This window comes from Rhinopithecus bieti, unplaced genomic scaffold (assembly GCF_001698545.2).
Source record: "Rhinopithecus bieti isolate Rb0 unplaced genomic scaffold, ASM169854v2 scaffold_73682, whole genome shotgun sequence".
In the NCBI taxonomy this organism is placed as follows: domain Eukaryota; kingdom Metazoa; phylum Chordata; class Mammalia; order Primates; family Cercopithecidae; genus Rhinopithecus; species Rhinopithecus bieti.
In genome coordinates this window covers 1,182,524-1,200,861 of record NW_016829166.1, presented here as the reverse complement: position 1 = coordinate 1,200,861, position 18,338 = coordinate 1,182,524, and the positions used below count along the sequence as shown (strand labels likewise).

The 18,338-nt window shown below is 37.3% G+C and overlaps 1 protein-coding gene across 10 annotated transcripts in view; it reads right to left on the bottom strand.

Annotated features, from left to right (window-relative positions):
• The window catches only part of PTPRM (protein tyrosine phosphatase receptor type M), a 797,738-nt gene that overhangs the window by 278,364 nt on the left and 501,036 nt on the right, over positions 1-18,338 (bottom strand). For 4 of the 10 annotated variants that reach the window (XM_017864681.1, XM_017864682.1, XM_017864683.1 and 1 more), the window contains exons 13-15: positions 17,908-17,976; positions 17,475-17,511; positions 9,685-9,759 (exon numbers count right to left, since the gene is read on the bottom strand). In XM_017864681.1, coding sequence (XP_017720170.1) covers positions 9,685-9,759; positions 17,475-17,511; positions 17,908-17,976 — 181 coding nt within the window. The remainder of the gene's footprint in view (positions 1-9,684; positions 9,760-17,474; positions 17,512-17,907; positions 17,977-18,338) is intronic. The other 6 variants (XM_017864688.1, XM_017864690.1, XM_017864684.1 and 3 more) reach the window with 3 other exon arrangements.

The window sequence follows — 18,338 nt, the reverse complement described above, 5'->3', positions numbered from 1 at the left end:
ACACGTACACAAAATCTCAGACAAAAGTTGGTAGGCCAGTATGTGTTTTGACCAAGATCTCCAACTTGAATATACTATGTTAAAATTAATAATAAGCCATAATTAATTACTGCATCATTAGCAACACCAATAAGTAAATTATACATATTAAACTGAACATCAATTACACTGCTCAAGTGATGCATTGCTTGGATATTTACTGGAGTAAATGGAAAGCTCATCAGAGATACTGATCGATATGCTAAGCAGATGCCATTTATTAACTCCTAGGCAGGTGCCAAGTTTATTTTCAAACATTGTTTCTCAGAGATAGTTACTTATTCCTCTAAACAGGAAAACAGCATGTTGAAGAAAATTCGTGGCTAAGACCTACTTCTAAGTAAAACTTCTCATTCCCTTACAAATAGCTTTATATTTGTCTACTTTCATACCTACTGTCTGAAAAGGTTATTATATGAGATAATCTATAATCCATATAATAGAGTTCTATTAAAGTGCATCCCCTCATGCTCTCTTGAGAACTGATGTTGTTGAAGGATAAACACAAAGAAAGGTATCCTTATTTAAACTAAGGACACTGAGGGACAAAGGAACCTCAAATGGCTAAGAAAGGGAGCCTGGTGTTCTATACAGTGTGCTGGGTGACAGGGAAGTACAAAACAGGTTATGCTCTGCTTTGGGCTATTACTGCTTGAAATAAAATAGCTGTATTTGAAACTGCAGTAACTTTTTTCATCAGTATCATCAACACCAGCATTTTTATCATTGCCAGCAGCAAGATAACAGCCTTGTCATGCTGATGCTGCTTATATCCCAAAGATAGGTAAATTGAAAATATCATCAGTGGGAGACTCATTACAGGTCTTCACATGTGATAGAATAATAATGTCCCTCTCTTGCTTTGGTGCTCCTGGAGACCACAGCATCCACATGGTGTTCATGTAAATAAAACCCCACATACCATCAAGAAATCCATTCATTTTCCCAGAAGTTCAAGTTTGAATGTCTCTAAAGAGCTGCAGTGTCAACTTGGGACTGGCAGTGGCCTGGATTAATTACCAAGTCATCTTGAAAGCCTCATGGGCCATAAAACAATCCTATATTAGAGTAACAACAACAAAGTCACACGAGAAGCACCAGCAATTGCTATTTCCACTGACTTCCCTTGGAGCCAACTTTGTGCTCTACTCTACGTACGTTTTTGCACTTGATGTCTCACCGCTAACTCTGAAGTAAAAAAAATAGTATTCTCCCTCTTTTACAGATATGGAAGCTGAGATGTTGAGAGATCAAGAGATTTCCCCAAGAAGCCTGGACTTGAACCCACTACTTGCGGTGTAATGCTTTCTAAACTGTGTGCACTGGGTTCCAGAGTTCCTGTGTGAACCTCCCTTTTAAAATCACAGTTAGGGAACTGTGGAGTCCAGATTCCTATCTAACATATTAGAAAACTGCCCAAGGAAGTGGGCCATGTGGGTTTGAAAATGATCTGGAGTCTACCCCTAAGGTAGACTTTCCAATCATCTGTACCATTAGGGGAAGGAGAGAACAAATTCCAGCAGGAAGTTCAGCTTTATCCTAAGTGGCCCACTGCAAGCTTGACATTTTTATTAAGACTTTTGATCTTTTTTAAAAGACTTTTGATCTTTCTAATAAAGCACGCAAATATTGCATTTCATTCCACAATACATCAATTTTTGACAAAAAATGTTTTTGCATTATGTATCATCAAGGAAAGTGACGCTCCCAGAAGATGCACCATGCTTGGCCTTGCGGTTTCATGGAGCCCAGGCTTTCTAGGCAACAAGCATTTGAGATGGGACAGCAACTGCACAAGGGCTCTCACTCAACGGTTCCACCATGGAGAGTGACCTCTCCTCCCCTTTTCCTAAGGACAACCTCCCCAGACAGGAAGAGGTTATTTCAAAAATATAGGGTAGCTAAGCTGGAAAAGCCAAGACTTGAGAAAGAATCACAAAGGAAAGCCAAATCCAAGATCCTTTCACATTAAAAACAACAACGGCAATTCTAAAAGTAGAAAAGTAGTACGTGCATGTTGCAGACTGGGGAGGCAGATGATATTTTCAATGTGACAGAATCTTAGAAGTCAATTTTTAAAAGGCTTTGGGCCTCATTCTCAGCCCACTGGAGACATGGAAGATGTTTCAACACTAATACTGCTGAAAGGGCAAATGAGGCGCATCTGCTCTAAGGACTTTGCTTTTTTTCTCTTTTCATTTGCCAGCCTGACTTTTTCCCCTGATTCTTTGACAAGGTTGGTGAAAATATTTAAAACAAGAATACTTTCTTCAAAAAGGGGCATCATTTATTCTAAATCAATTCTTGATACTTTCTTGATCTGTTGCCTCCTCTACGTCCTGCTGTCTTATTATGATGAAGGAAATTCTGACTTCCTTTCCATTCTGAATGGATCTAATATATTGGACAACAACCATAAATATTTTCAAAGAACTCTAACAAATACTAGGTATTTTATAATAATAGTAATCTAATTTATGTACAAGAGAGTCTAAATCCAAAGTCAACCACAACGTTAATCACATAGCAGTACAACACAGTTGTTTGCCTACGGATGTCACTGGGATCTTTAGACTTAAAACTGTCAGACTGAATTTTGATTCCTTATATTTTAAATTGTAGTAATAATTTCTTAAAATAAATAAGAGGATGAAAATAAAAATATTACAATTGGTATCAACTGACAGTACAGCCAGAGAACAGCAACTATGTGTCTAGTTCCATGCTAGTCACCAGAGTAAAGAGAAAGAACTAGTGACACAGATATTGTCATTCAGCTTTGATAAATACTTAAAAAACATCCAGGCCTTTCTCATTTTTATTAATATCAAGAAGGAACTGGTTTTACTTAAAACTGAAATAATATATTTCCTTATCAAAAGGCAAGAACAATTTAACTATCAATATAAAATCTTTCATGCAAAAATCTTCAAGTGTCTTTTAAACTGAAAGTATTTTCTTTTTTACAGAATTTTGTATCTTTTACCGAACACTTGGCTAATTTTGAGCTCAAAACTTTCAGTATTCTTTCTGAATATGCATAATACACCAAATTAACGTCAAAATTAAAAGGTAGGTTTCCTAAAATACAAAATTTCAATACATGCTGTGCAAGCCAGAAAGCTCTATGCCTTAAGCAAACAAAGACAGTATAAAATATTGCTTTGGTTTCCTTTATCACACGCTGATAGGAAAACCACAAAATGGTATCAAAAAATTAAATTGTTTTTATACATTGAAAATCTTTTACAGAGAAATTCTTGTTCACATAATAAAATGGAAAATAATATGATTTCAGTGCAATATACAGATTTTAAAATATATTATTTCTGAAATCAAGTACTTGACATTTGACTCAGTATTTCATTCCAAAAAATGACAAGAGAAAAGGAACAGCATCCCCCATGGTATGCCTGTATCCTCTCACCATTTTCTTGTAGCTCTACTGTTTTATAGATGAAACTGCCACAGCAAAATGACCAATATAACACATAACAGAACAAAAAGGGCAATAAATCAACAGTGACACTGTCGCCCATTAAAATGCAGTCAGCTGGTATTGCAGAAAGAATAAAATTTTACCCTCATTTTGTATTCTTTGTAGCTGGAAAGGAAATTTCAGAATCCTCAAGCAGCCCTTCAAAGAGACACTGAAAATCCAACCAAATTCCCCTCACATCAACCCTCTGTATTAACTTCTGCAGCCAAAACACATAGCACTGATGTCCCCCCTGTCATTTAATATGAAATGCCCACAACAGTGCATGTGAATTGTTCATCATCTATATTTACAGAATACTGCATTTGATAAAAAGTAAGAGACCTAGTTAGCTGGAAAATGGTAGTATTAAGTTAGCCACTCCTTTCAATCAGTTGGTTATCTGCTTAAATGAATGTAGCCATTTTTTATTTATAAAGAAATCTAAACGAGGCATTTTCTTCCCTTAATTTTTATCCAAAATTCTCTCAAAAGGTTAAATTGCAGCTTCTGACACTGAAAAGGACTCCAGTATCATATAGATAGTACGTTTTCAAGTGCAACTGAGTATATGTTAACTTAGTTTATTACCCACTCACCACTATTACAAATAGTTCAAGATGTTGGTAAGCTCACGCAAGTGGAGCATTTATTGAACTGTTTATGTTGGTCTTAACAAAGGCCCTAAATACGAGTTCCCGCAGAGCAAAGAGTACACCCTACACTTCCAAGAATGTTCCTCCTCTCTAATGTAGAGCTCATGGCCTGGCCAGCTCTCCGAGGGGTGAAAGCTCATCGATGGAAACAACAAATGAATGGATGAATGATTGCTTCTCTAGTATAGTAGAGGACAGTGCTCACAGGACAGCTCCCTAAAGCTACATATTTCAGTGACAGAAAGTTGCAACTTTGGTTTCTCTCAGAGCTACACTGTATGCACTGTCTGAAGGGAGGCTAACTGGAGGGGGTCTGTGTAGCTCTTGGTCCAGCTGCCCCTCCTGAAACCCCATTCACCCTGACTGTAGTCACAGCTGGAAGTGCCACTGTGGCAGGGATGTCATTTATTTATTTATTTTTAAAGCAGTGTGAAAATTAGTTCACCCTTCAAGGGAATTTTATCTTTTACAAATAACTTCATCCCATCAAAGAAAATACAGCTGGACTCTGAGTGCCGTTCATGTGCCAAGTACTGAGTGGCAGGCTGAGAAAAGCTTAAAGATATATAAAATATGGCCCCTGGCAGGGATTCTAAGCATTCCTTTGATATGGCCGACCCTGTCCCTAAGTTCCCTAGCATGTGCTCCTCCACGCTGGCTGCAGCTGATCCATTCCCCATGACCAGTACTTACTGTATTAATTTCCTGGCTTTTACCTCTTCTATTCACATCTACTTACTCTGTTCTTTTTTTTCCCAGTGTGTTGGATAGTTTTCCATTTCTTACAGTTTTACTTTTGGTCTTTTGGCCTTTTGCATCTCTTCTCCAATGTTTCTAGTGTGGCTGGAGTACACAGTGCAAACCTGATCCTTTCTGCCCCTCCTAAAACACTTCAATTGCTTCCCACTGCTCCTGGGATCAAGACCGAAGTCCTTAATGTAAGGTACGTGGTCACAGTTGGCCTTGTTCTGCCTATACAATCTTACTGCTCACCCCACACATCCTTTTGGCTCTCTGCTCTCCAGCCATGATGACCTTTCTGCAAATCTTCATATCTGCCCATGCTTCATCACACCACAGGACCTTTGTATGTGCTGTTACTGCTACCGACTAAGCTAATGTTCAGAAATAATCCCACCATCTTCAAGCCATACGTTGTCCTCCTTGCTACTCAGTGTGGCTAAGATCTGATCAGTTATATCTTCATCTTACAAATAGAGAACCTTGGGTCCACAGAAGGACAGACATTTAGCTCTGCCATGGTTTACTGCAGATAAAGAGGACTTAGAATGTGAGGTGGGGTCTCATGGGTGGGAAGTAGAGACGTGGACAGACACAGTCAGCGGAGTAGGAGGAAAACAGATAATGTTGGTAGGAGTGGCTGGGCCATTCTCTTAGAAAATCAATTAACATTCAACCTTTTTAATGGCTCTTGCCAAAAGCAATGGCTGATTGAAATTATGCTTTTGCAAGTGGGTTGAAAAACCATTGGTTTGTTTTATTTGCAATGGAAAAGCTTATTAAATTTATATATATATTAAAAAGAGACATATTTTGCAATCTTGCATAAAGTAACAAAATCAGTCAAAAGAAGACAAAATAAACCAGTTTCAAAATATTCCTTCCCTCAATCAAAATTTGTTCAAAATTTACTCACAATAATAAATGAAAGCTATAAAATACCTAGGAATAAATTTAGTAAGACAGGTCATCAACTGTTATTCATTCAGTCATTCAGCAAACAATTCGAAATACTTCCTGGATGCCTGCGGGCTACATTGGGAACAGGACAAAGCTGTTTCATGCTTTTGTGAGTTGAAACACTTAGGGTTTGTTTTATTTGCAATGGAAAGGTCTGACTTAAAATAAACATATATATAGCATTCTCCACAGCATGTCAGGGTTGGCTGGGTTATTAAATCATAAAGATATCTTAATTTAAAATAAATAGCCTAGATACATGTGTAAAATAAAAAGCTTTTAAAGAGATATTCCTAGCATGTACAACTTTCTATTTTCTTCCCAAATCACTTCCGTATTATGAAGAGTGAATCACAAGATAAAAGGAAGAAAGAGACTAGGGGCATTTCCAATTTCTAGAACTTTCTCTGTGTGTACTCTTTAGAGCAGGATTTCTGAGGTAGACAGAACCTTCATTCCAGTCAGACATTCCACTCCTCTTTACTATCTCCTAAATCTAGTTAGTAACTTAGCAAAGCATTTTTTGAAAACTGTGGATGACAACTCATTAATGGGAAATGAAATCAATTTAGAAGGTAGCAACCAGAATTTTTTTTTTTCTAAAATGAAAAAGAATAATGTAGAACAGAATACAAAAATCAGGGTATATCTTATGTATGCAGTGAGCAGTGTTGGAAGTATGGTTCTAAAAGTTTTCGTTGCAGTTAAACTTACATGAATGTACATGTGTGTATACAGTACTGGGTGATGATGTATTTCTTATCATTGATTGGGGTCAAGAAGTTTAAGCAACACTCCCCAGGGCAATGACAGGAACGCTCATGAAATGTCCTCGCATTCCACAAACTCCTTCTTTGGAACCCTCCCGACACCTGGGCCACTCAAAGATCTGAGTCAAGAAATATTTATGAGCATTTTTTTTTCTTTTTTTGAGACACAGTCTTACTCTGTCACCCAGGCTGGAGTGCAGTAGCTTGATCTCAGCTCACTGTAACCTCTGCCTCCCGGGTTCAAGCAATTCTCCTGCCTCAGCCTCCTGAGTAGCTACCATGCCTGGCACAGTCCTAGGTGCTGGGGTCAGATCACCAAGGTTCTTGTTTTCGTCGGTGGTAGACAAGTGGGGGAGGGCACAGCTACACCAAGGGAAACCTAACCAGTAAGCACCACATACCAGTACCACAGGGACAACAAGGCGAAGGACTCATGATCTCACAAAAGCTTCCCAGTGCAAGTACAGCATCAAATAGGATTTTTAGGGGCAAGATGTCAGCACAGTTAGAATAAAATGAACAAAAAAGAGCTGAAGGCACTTCAGAATGTATACCTCCTGTATCTTCTATTGGCTTCTGGAAGGGCCAGGATTGATCTATTAAACACAACGGTTGAATGGGTCAGAGATGGAAAACGTTCAGAGCTGTCCCACTGACCATTTCCTAGGCTGTTTGCCACAGTGAGAAATGGTTTGAAATACAGGTCCTTTGGTTCCCATCAGTTATAAAACTGCTGTCTTTTCTTAGGTTTGCTGAATGACAAGTATGATACTAATTTTTCACTCATTTGAGTATGCACTTATGTAGGTTTTGGGGTTACTAATGCAAATGTACTTGATGCCAAGGTGTCTAGGCAACCATACAAAGTAAAACTCCTGAAAAGAGTGAGTTGGTTCATACCTGGCACAGATAAGTTGCTCAATAAATGTCAAATAAATGATCGAATGAATTAAGTCTCAGGCTTGCGGTATGACTCCTGAATAAATCTCTTAAAAAAGACAGTGTTACTTCTATTGAAGTTGATGGGTGATGCAAATGCAAAATGCAAAAGAAATATCATTTGAGTGTGCATTTATCTGGGTAAGATTAACCATCATTAAAACCAGCAGTAAATACTGAAGAAAGAACAAGAATAGTTTTTTACTGGTTTTTGAGGCTTATTCTGACACTCCATCATTTTAATCCCTGATACACCAAAGTAAATGAGGTAGATCACCTGTAGCCCTTAAGAGGAATAGCAGCCACACGCTGCAGTTGTGTGTCTGTCCTTCAGACTAGCTCCAAAATAATGACACTCACTGGGTCTGAATGCCTTACCACGGGGCTGCTTTATGAAGTATCTTCTCAATCAGGCAAGTTTTAGAGTGAAAGCTATATTCAGAAGTTTCGCTTACTTCATTCCTAGTAAACAGCATGCTTCATTTGAAGTTAGTGGATTATAGGTAAAGCTTGGGAAAAGGACTGTTGAATTGTATTTCATAAGTACTTGTTTTACGAAGGTGGGAACAACCCATTTTTAACAATGTACTGATGAGTCTGGTGCTGGCTCAGACAATGGGTTGCTGAAAGATCCCAATAACCTTCAAGATGGACTCCTAACCCTACACAGAGCGCCACAGGCCAGTCCTGAAAGGTGAAGGTTTTAGTGGGGAGGACTTAAGAAAGGCACTGTCCCTCAAATACTTTTACTTGTGGGAAGAACACTTCAGAAATTCGGGAGAAGAAAGAGTCTGTAACAAGTAGAACTTCAATTAGGAAAAGAAATACTCCTAAAAGAAACTTGAAGGCAAGGGAAACAGAACTGTCAATAAATTGATAGCTTTTCGGCCCTGAAATAGAGAACTGAAAATATGTACAGAATTCCAGTGGAGACAGAAATAGAATTATTTTACATTTCTTTACCTTATAACATCAGTCTATAATTTTCCTGAGGCTTAGCTTTCTTTATTGTCCAAAATAATAAGTTCACAGAACAACTTAAACATTTGTAATTTATTACCATGAGTTAAGCTTTACCATTTTCTTAAATGTTAGGGGACATTGCCTAGTTTCACACACAAAAAACAATTGCTGGAGTGAAAATCATATAGAAAGTAGTTTCTGCTTCTTACTTGGCTTTCATCAGGCCTAGACTATACGCAGGTGCTTCTGAAACCAGAATTTTGAGTCCTGCCCCTGTAATTATGTTAGAAATCTTGACAATGACTTCCTTTTGTTGAAGCAAAAAAGTTTGTCTTCTGGAGTTCACTAGAAGTAATTTACTGGTCTCTTTTCCTATATGAATGTATAGAGACGTCCATAAGGCTTTAGAGGGAAGAGTGAACAAGCTCACTTCTCTTGGTATAAGGAAGCACAGTTCAACTCCATGACTCTAAGCCACTCAATTTTTCTAAACTTTCCTAAATTATTCAAAGCATCTGACTTGCAGATATACCTCTGCATGATTTATATAAACACTGTGCTTTGCAACAGGGATCTATAAGGAATGCAATCAGCTCTGCAACTACTGTATGTATACACAAAGCTGTTAGAACACTGTCACCCTCAACACCTTTGGGGGGCTTCATTTAATAATACTGGCAGCCAAGATTGTGTACAGCTAAATGTATGTGCAAACTAGACCAGGCAAGGTAAAAAAATTAACCTGTTGCACCCTTAAATCTCAATACCATTTTAGACTAATTTGGAAAACTAGGAACATATCTTTATGTATTTTGTTGGAAACCCTGTTTGATGTTATCGCTATTTCAAGTCCAGCAAATTTCATTTCTATATAACATTAGGCTAGAAAGAAACATACCAACAAGACCAAACACACAATGAAAACATGCAGAGGAGTTGTACTTGATGCATGGGTATAAATGTGCACACAGAAGAGGCCAAGCATGTCACTTAATTTAATACGAGCAAAGGTCTGTACCAAGGGTCTGAAACATTGTAAACAGGCCTTAAGCAAAGGAGGAAATGTAGAGGGGAAACAAAGCTGAGAAAAATGAGTGGGAAATGGGCAAGATGACTCGTCTGTACTTGAACATCTGACCTGTTAGTTGGCCGTCGCCTGCAGCGGGGGCGATGCGAATGTAAGGTGTTGTAAGCTGAGTCACGATTATCGCAGCTAAGGCAAAGGAAGATTTCCAGGTCAGCATGCATGAGGGAAAAAAAAGCCAGACTGAAGCTAGGCTAGCAAGAAGAATCCCCATCAGTATATCAAATTGTCTCAACTTTGTTCTACCAACAACAAAAAGAAAAAAAAAGAAAAAAAAAAAAAAAAAAAAACATAGCAAGGTGCTGAATATTCTGAATTCGTTTCCCTTAAACAAGCTGTAGTCAGGCAGTTGGATTTCTAACTATGACACAGTTGCAAGCTTTGGCTGAGATCTTGGATAGATCAACTGAAGAAGAAAAAAAGGAAAGCAAAACTAACAAACATTCGTCCTAAATAAACCTGAAGACTTAGTGTTTCCAATTGAAATTGAGTGTGGTGCTTAAAGATTCATTGTTAATTCTGGTGATCCAAACTTTAGGCTTTTAGAATGTATTAGGTTGTTGTAACATTCTATTGTTGAACTCACGATATTTTCTCTTCTTGCTAAATCACCTTTGTAAAGAAGAATATTATACTCTTTCACTAAAAACGTTTTTAGGTAAAAAAATTTCTCTGATATCTAAATTTAATGCAGATTTCCATTTAGGAACTTTATTTTTTTCACTTTAAGAGAAAAAAATGCATCTCGAAGTATTGGTTGGAAAAGAATAGAAACTACAAATTGCTTTTGCTATAGTTATCATGGTTAATATGTGAACAAAGAAATGACTAAGAGTCTTGAAGCGGACCAGGCTGCCTTCTTAGTTTCCTTGCACAGCTCAGCAGTTGTGTCTAAGTGGTTAACATTAATGACACACAGATATTTAAAAAAAAAAATAGAAAATTAAAACATCAATTCTAACATGATACAGCTGGAAAATGATGCAAAGAAAAAATATTGGAAAATTAAGGACAGGCTTACATGAAAGATTACTAATTTACATGGAACAGCCTGGGTACTATTAGAAATGTGGCAGCGAGTAAGGAAAATAGATCATCTACCATCTGCAGACAATTAAATCCAAAACTGCTGCTGCATAATATTTTGAAATATCCCTCTGCACCATGCAAGCAGTGCTGCTTACAACTAGACAACTGCAGCAACTGAGTTAAAAATGGTGTAACAGTCTTTCACACATTATTAATGAAAATATTCTAGTTTTGTCAAGTGAGATTAACAAACTAACCGTTTGGTCAGAGAATAGGCAGCTCCCAGTACATTAATGCATTACAGAGATAATTTTCTTAATATGGCATATTATGCAGCTTTGAATACTGTTATAATAAGCTGTACACAGTAAAATGTTATTTCTAAGATTGTTACAAAGTTGGTACCAATTCCAAGTTTCATACACATAACATTTTGTTTGGTCATAGACTAATGTTGCTCCAACCAATACTCCTATGCGGTTCTGCATTATCTGTAGGAGAGTCTGACCTGTTCTCCTTTTGAGAAAATGAAATTGTTTTATAGAAAACAGAGCAGGCCAGGTGCCGTGGTTCACACCAGTAATCCCAGCACTTTGGGAGGCTGAGGTGGGTGGATCGCTTGAGCTCAGGAGTTCGAGATCAAATGAATAACATGGTGAAACCCCATCTCTAAAAAAAATACAAAATTAGTCTGGTGTGGTGGCTTGCACCTGTAGTCCCCGCTACTTGGGAGGCTGAGGCAGGAGGATTACTTGAACACAGGAGGCAGAGGTTGCAGTAGTGAGCCGAGATCGTGCCACTGCACTCCAGCCTCAGCAACAGAGGAAGACACTGTCTCAAGAAAAAAAAAAGAAAGAAAGGAAAAAAAAGAAAAAGAGAAACAGAGCACCTAATATCCAAAAAGGTAAACAATATGAACAAAAGTTACTTGAAAAGAGCTGTGTCAGTCAGCCAGGTATTCACAAATAAAAGGAACTCAAACTATAATCAGAAGCTAAGTCTACCATGTAAAAGTATATTATAAATATCAGGAAGGATTTTTATATGATCTCTATGTTCTGCTTTGTAAAGTGTTTATTTGCAACTATTATTTTTAGTTATGAGGAAAAAATTTGATTATGTTATACATTATCTTCTAATGGGTGAGCAGGCCCACCACCTGCTTTTGCAAATAAAGTTTTATTGGAACACATGCTTAATTGTTTATGTATCGCCTATGGCTGCTCTTGCCCAGCAAGAGCAGAGCTGAGTAGTTGTGACAGAGACCATATGGCCCACAAGGCCTCAAATATTTATTATCTGGCCCTTAACATAAAAAGTTTGCTGACCTCTAACTTAAAATATCAATAAAGATGCATTATAAAAGAGAATTATCACTAAGTTTGGTGATATTCTCTTTTATAATGAAAAAAGATACTGGATTTATCAGCTCCAGATACTGTCTTCAAAGTATAGAATTGGAATAAAGACAGAAATTCCAATCCTATACTTTGAAGACAATATCTGGTGCTGATAAACATAAGGTCCCTGTGGATCAGACTTCTAAATGGTCATTTCAGCTATGTGCAGTGGGATATTCTGGAACTTGCTGAGCCAGCATTTACCTAATTGCATTTTGCATGACTTGAGTGTTCCTTAAAAAATGAATTTGGATCAAATACATTTGGAAAGCATAGGGTTTTTCAGGTTTCTTCTCTTTAGGAACTTCTCAGGGGGCCTTAATATACTCATGATGTACATTATCAAGACTATTTCAGATCATGAAAAAAGTACATTTTCTCTATAAAATGCTGAATGATGAATGTTACTGTTCCTATTTCTAAATCCAAAGCCTAAATAATACCAGATTAGCATATATGAGTGGTCTTGCTATACAATTCATTTTCTCATGTAGAGAATATAAGAAAAGGAATCTTAATTAGCTTTACATCTCAACAGACAATCTTTTCAGTTCTTTTATCAGCGCCCTTTCATTCTGTACCACTATGGCCTACAAAGGATAGTACTTCATTGAACAAAACAGTGAACAGAAAAACAGTCTGTAGAAACTTCTCAAAAAAGCTTAGGATTAAAAAAAAAATTCAAATTTCTTGAATGATAGAAATGTATAGTCGAGGATACATTAGAAATCCTTCAAAAGTTTCCTGCAGGTCTTCCAATAAGTCTCATATTTACGTTCCTATTACAATTTTAAGTTAAATAAAATACTAAATCTTACAAAAACAGCTGAAAGAATAATCTTTTCATGAAAGATTCCCTTAAAACGTATAAAGTGCTTTGGTTTTCTTTTTGTTTTGTTTTCTTTTTGTTTAAGGCTTACAGTCTGATTTCTCTAATACTTTTGGAAAATAATTTAGCATGTGTTTATATGAAGCCTTTGTTTTGATTTCTGGCTAGACCAAGGGTGTCCAATCTTTTGACTTCCCTGGGCCACACTGGAAGAAGTTTCTTGAGCCACATGTAAAATACACTAACAACAGTCGATGAGCTTAAAAAAAAAAAAAAGCCCATACATAAATCATATCTATATCTATATCTATATATTTTTTGAGATGGAATGTCACTCTGTCATCCAGTTTGGAATGCAATGGTGCAATCTCAGCTCACTGCAACCTCTGCCCTCCGGGTTCAAGTGATTCTCCTGCCTCAGCCTCCCAAGTAGCTGGGATTAAAGGCACCTGCCACTGTGCCCAGCTAATTTTTGTATTTTTAGTAAAGACGAGGTTTCACCATGTTGGCCAGGCTGGTCTCGAACTCCTGACCTCAGGTGATCCTCCTCCTTCAGTCTCCCAAAGTGCTGGGATTATAGGCGTGAGCCACCATGCCCAGCCAAATCTCATAATGATTTAAGAAAGCTTAAAAATTTGTGCTGGGAAGCATTCAAAGCCATCCTGGGCTGCATGTGGTCCACAGGCCCTGGGTTGCACAAGCTTCAGCTAGACAATAGTCAAATAACAGCAAGGAGAGGATCAAATTAACATATATGACTGCTCTCCATATATCAAAACCCAAAAAATCCCCAAAGTACTTTATTTGTTTTTTTGTTTTTCGAGACTGAGTCTCGCTCTGTCACCCAGGCTGGAGTGCAGTGGCGCGATCTTGGCTTGCTGCAAGCTCCGCCTCCCGGGTTCACACCATTCTCCTGCCTCAGCCTCCCAAGCAGCTGGGACTACAGATGCCCGCTATCACGCCCGGCCAATTTTTTTTTTTTTTGTATTTTTAGTAGAGATGGGGTTTCACTGTGTTAGCCAGGATGGTCTCGATCTCCTGATATTGTGATCTGCCCACCTCGGCCTCCCAAAGTGCTGGGATTACGTTCCCGGCCAGCACTTTTATAAATCAAGGAGGCACTCAAATAATTTTTAAATGGACAACAGGAAAGCTCCCAAATGGGTATACTGCCAAGGACAAACATGTGGTGCCATAATATTATGAAAAAATCTTATTTTATGGAATATTAATATAATGTACATGGATTAAACTAATTGTTACATCAATTGGAATGAATAGACCTCATTAGATATAAGAAATCTAACTTACAAATAAGACATTTGGAGTTTTAGTGTACCCTATCAGTTTAGAATTGATCATCAGTGAAGCCTTCTAAAACTAGCTGCAAAGAGTTTCCACCCTACTAGTTGCCATGAGACCACTATGGTGAATATAAAAGCTAAAGAAAACACATACACTAATCACTAAAACACAGCTGGACAAGTGGTCATTAAAATCCAACTATAAAATGTGAATGTTAATGAAAACTACAATTTCACAGATTTTAATAAACATTTAAAAGCTACTCTATTCACTCCACTATACAATTAAAAACAATCCCTTGAATTGGGCAGGTAACACATAAACATCACGTATACCCTGGTGTATGGTGTCTTTTTATCGTTTAACTCAAGAGAGAATATTCTGTGATGAGTTTGCCTATAGTTAACATGTACCTATAGGAAATTTATCTAGGTGCATAAATGAAGAGGATGCATAAAAATATAGGCAATCCCCCACACATAGGGAGATATATAATAATACAGCTTAGGTTTCTTCCTGTCTAACTTTTATGAAGTTAATATTTAAGATGATGAGTGTCAAAATATATCTGTGGAATATGATTAAAATAATCACTACATTAAATTTATAAATAGTATGAAATATATTTTTAAGAGACATACCCTTACTTTAAATTATAAGCTAGCTCTTAGTGAAAACAAATCCACCTCCATACTTTCTCTATAAAGATACTTGTCAACAGTTGTTTCGGGAGAACACTGAAATCTTTGTACATTCAAAGTGTTGCTTAAGAAAGCAATTCTGTATCTGAAAACTCAATTAAGCCCTCGCAGTGTGAGCAGTATGTGGCAACACACGCTCAGCATGTTTGAACTCTTTCACATTTTAAACATCTTTACTCTGTGGTACCAACAGTTATGAGATCTTCCTATTTCTCCGTTTTGACTATGTAGTCAAGATGGAATGGCTTCCCATGTTGCAAGAGAATTTCTAGTATCAATAAGGACAAATTTTCTGACTAAAAGGTGATGAAACATTACACTTTGCTGAAAGGAGGGTTGCTGAATCCGTCCATGGAGAACTCAATAAAATAGCGCAAAACAGTGTAGTTTTGCCTGGAGGGAGAATATCTTCCAAGATTTCCTCTTGTGCTATGATTTGATGAAACAGAAATGACAATGTTACGCAGTAAATATTAAAATTTGTTTCCCTCTTTTCCCAAAAGAGGTTCTTTGGATAGAGTTTGTTGCTGTGTAAATGTTTGCAAATGACTCAGAAAATAGGAGTGGGGAATATTTAGTCAATCAGGTCATCTGATTGCTTAATCATCCTTTGGTGAATTGAAAAACAAATTACAATATTGATGAAATCTAGCTGATGGAAGAGAATGATCCAAATCACTATCTAATTCAATCTATTGTGAAAACAGCAAACTTGTCAGGTTTCCACATTTACTAGTGTGTTATTTATATAATTATTTAACTACATAAATGAGAATGATGACAGATATTTTGTTGTTTTCACAGTAAACTGGGCAGTGACTCAACCCTCACAGACAGGAGGTCTGATGTTTACACTACACAAAACTGTCACTGGCCAGAGGTGCTGCTGGGTGACGAGCCATGAGCAATGGTGAAAGAAACACTGGGGCTAGGAGTGCAGGCCTCGATCCCCAGATTATCAGCTGAGTCACCTTGGTGAGTCAATTCGTCTCCAAAGATACACCTTTTCCTCATCTTAAAAATAAGAAGAGCAGTACCTGTTTCCTTTTTCATAGTAATGAAGAAATAAATGAGAACACATGTATGAAAGAGGTTTCAAAACTCTCAGCTGTGACGTTAAACATTGAGCATTATAAACTAGGGGCCCTGGAACAGGATTTACTTGTTCAGGCCTTAAGCGTAAGTGAAATGTAATACAGCAGTATTTTGAAATTCCTGTTGCTGAGCATGGACCAAAACCTTGAGATCTAAGAGCATCAATGGATACCTGGTTCAAGGGCTTCACCGTCCTATAATAATTAATAGCTGATAGCATATGGCAATTTATGAAACACATAAACAGCTCTAATTTCAGTAAATATCAATTTATTCCTGTACTAAAGTCACTTAGGTATAATATGATATAAAAATTGAGTGTTTTAAAATTAGTATAAATCGATGTTTAGATATAGAACTATAAGCTCATGAGGACAAACAAGATACAAACGAGGTGAGTACCTCACACAATACCTCGCACAAAACATGCAACCAAGAAATATTTGTTGAGCTAACACTGACTAAAAAAGTCATGTAGGTTCACAAAATAAGAATTCAATGAGAACTGTGAAAATGCACATGTACATCATGGTATATTCAAACTATGTTCACCTGAGAGTTAAACAACAACAAAAAGTTATTTTATCCAACACAACTCATCAAGTATGACCCAATTCAATCTTCTGTTACAGACATAATGATGTGTTTTTACCATCGCCTCTAAATCAAATCATACAGAACTTCCCACTGTACTCATGGTCACTCCAATGGTCTGAATGAGTGTATTTAACTTTGAGTGTTAATTTATATTGCCTCATTTTAAGACGACATTTTAAATTTCTCAAATCATTTTCTTATACATTTCTGTATGTGATGGTTAAAACAACACTGTCAAGTTGACCAGATGACAGCTCATGTTCACAAACACACGTCTGCACTTGCTTCCGCAGGAGGTGCTGTGTGGGGAGCTCAGCATAACTCGCCCTACCCACTTTTGCAGCTCATCCTCTATCACATTATCTCAGAGTTTTAACCAGGCTTGGGAAACAGACACTCCACAGTAACATAACCTGGTTACTAGGCTCAGAGAGACACGCACCACCAGTGAAAAAAGCCCATGTAGACTCCACTTTTTATTGCTATTATAATTAGATCACTGCTTAAAAATAGTGGGTGATATTTTATTCCTTGGCATATCAAGATTCATTAGATGTGGTACTAACCAGGTATGACACTATGGTTTTAAAAACATGTACTGAGATCATATAAAATTAAATTCATTTGAAAAAATTTGAAAAGGTAACTATTGAAAACTGCTTGGAACACAGAAATATAGCTTCTTATTTTAAAAAGTATATGAGTTACAGTCAGTCAATGTTAATTACCATCAGATCCTACTACATGCATGCATTCATGCATATATATGTATATATAATACACACATTTATTTTTAATCAAGTTACAGTTCAAAAAGTTTTGAAACATAGGTTAAAATAAACTTTTAAGGAACATTAATTAGGAGAGCATTCCACGATTTCAACCTACCTTTTGTGGCCACTCGGACACAGTCTATTTTGGTTTCCTGTGTCAAATAAAGAGAGGGAAAAATCATTATTTATGTTTTATTTAAAACAAATAGAAATATCTGTAGTTCTATTTAAATAACACTGATAAAGAAGGATCTCACTATTCCGGGTGTGTCTTTAATCACACAGCAATTATTCTTGGAACCACACTCAGATACATTTTCTGGCTCCAGTGCCGGTGGTGCTGGGCATTTCTAGACCAGACGATGAGCAAGGAGCTACACTTAAAATGCCTTTGCCTGATGGCCCCGGACCTCCTTCACCGTCCCTGTACTTCCCCCTGAGCAAACAGTACTGGAGAAGTACGATGCATCTCAGATTTCCCCCCTTTTCACCAGCAAAAGTCAAGCTGACAATGACACCTAGACCTATGCAGTGAAGGAGGGACCCACCGTGGTATGTGCCAAACATTTCCTCTCTCTAAGGAGCCTTCGCAATCTCAACCAGAGTTCTGCGTTGGTCTGAACAGGAAAGGGAAACAAATTCAGAAATGACACTTTTTCTTTTGTTTCCCTCTCATCTTTCTATTTTCTCTTACGCAAATAAAAAAGACACCAAATGTAGTCGCAGTTTTAGGAAGTAGAACCCTCGTGCAGCTTCTTCAGTTCCCATTTCTTTAATGGGACAGACTATGCTGAAAAGACAGATGCTGTGAATCTCACAAATTTTAAATGAGCTGAATGTATGTGTTGGAGCTATACTGTCTTCCTGTAAAATAGTAAGCTAAGCAGAATTTCCAGCCAACTTTCAGTAACAGGAAAACTGAAAATAAAACCCATCATGTTGATGATAAACTCCTCCAAACAAAAAAAAAATATATATA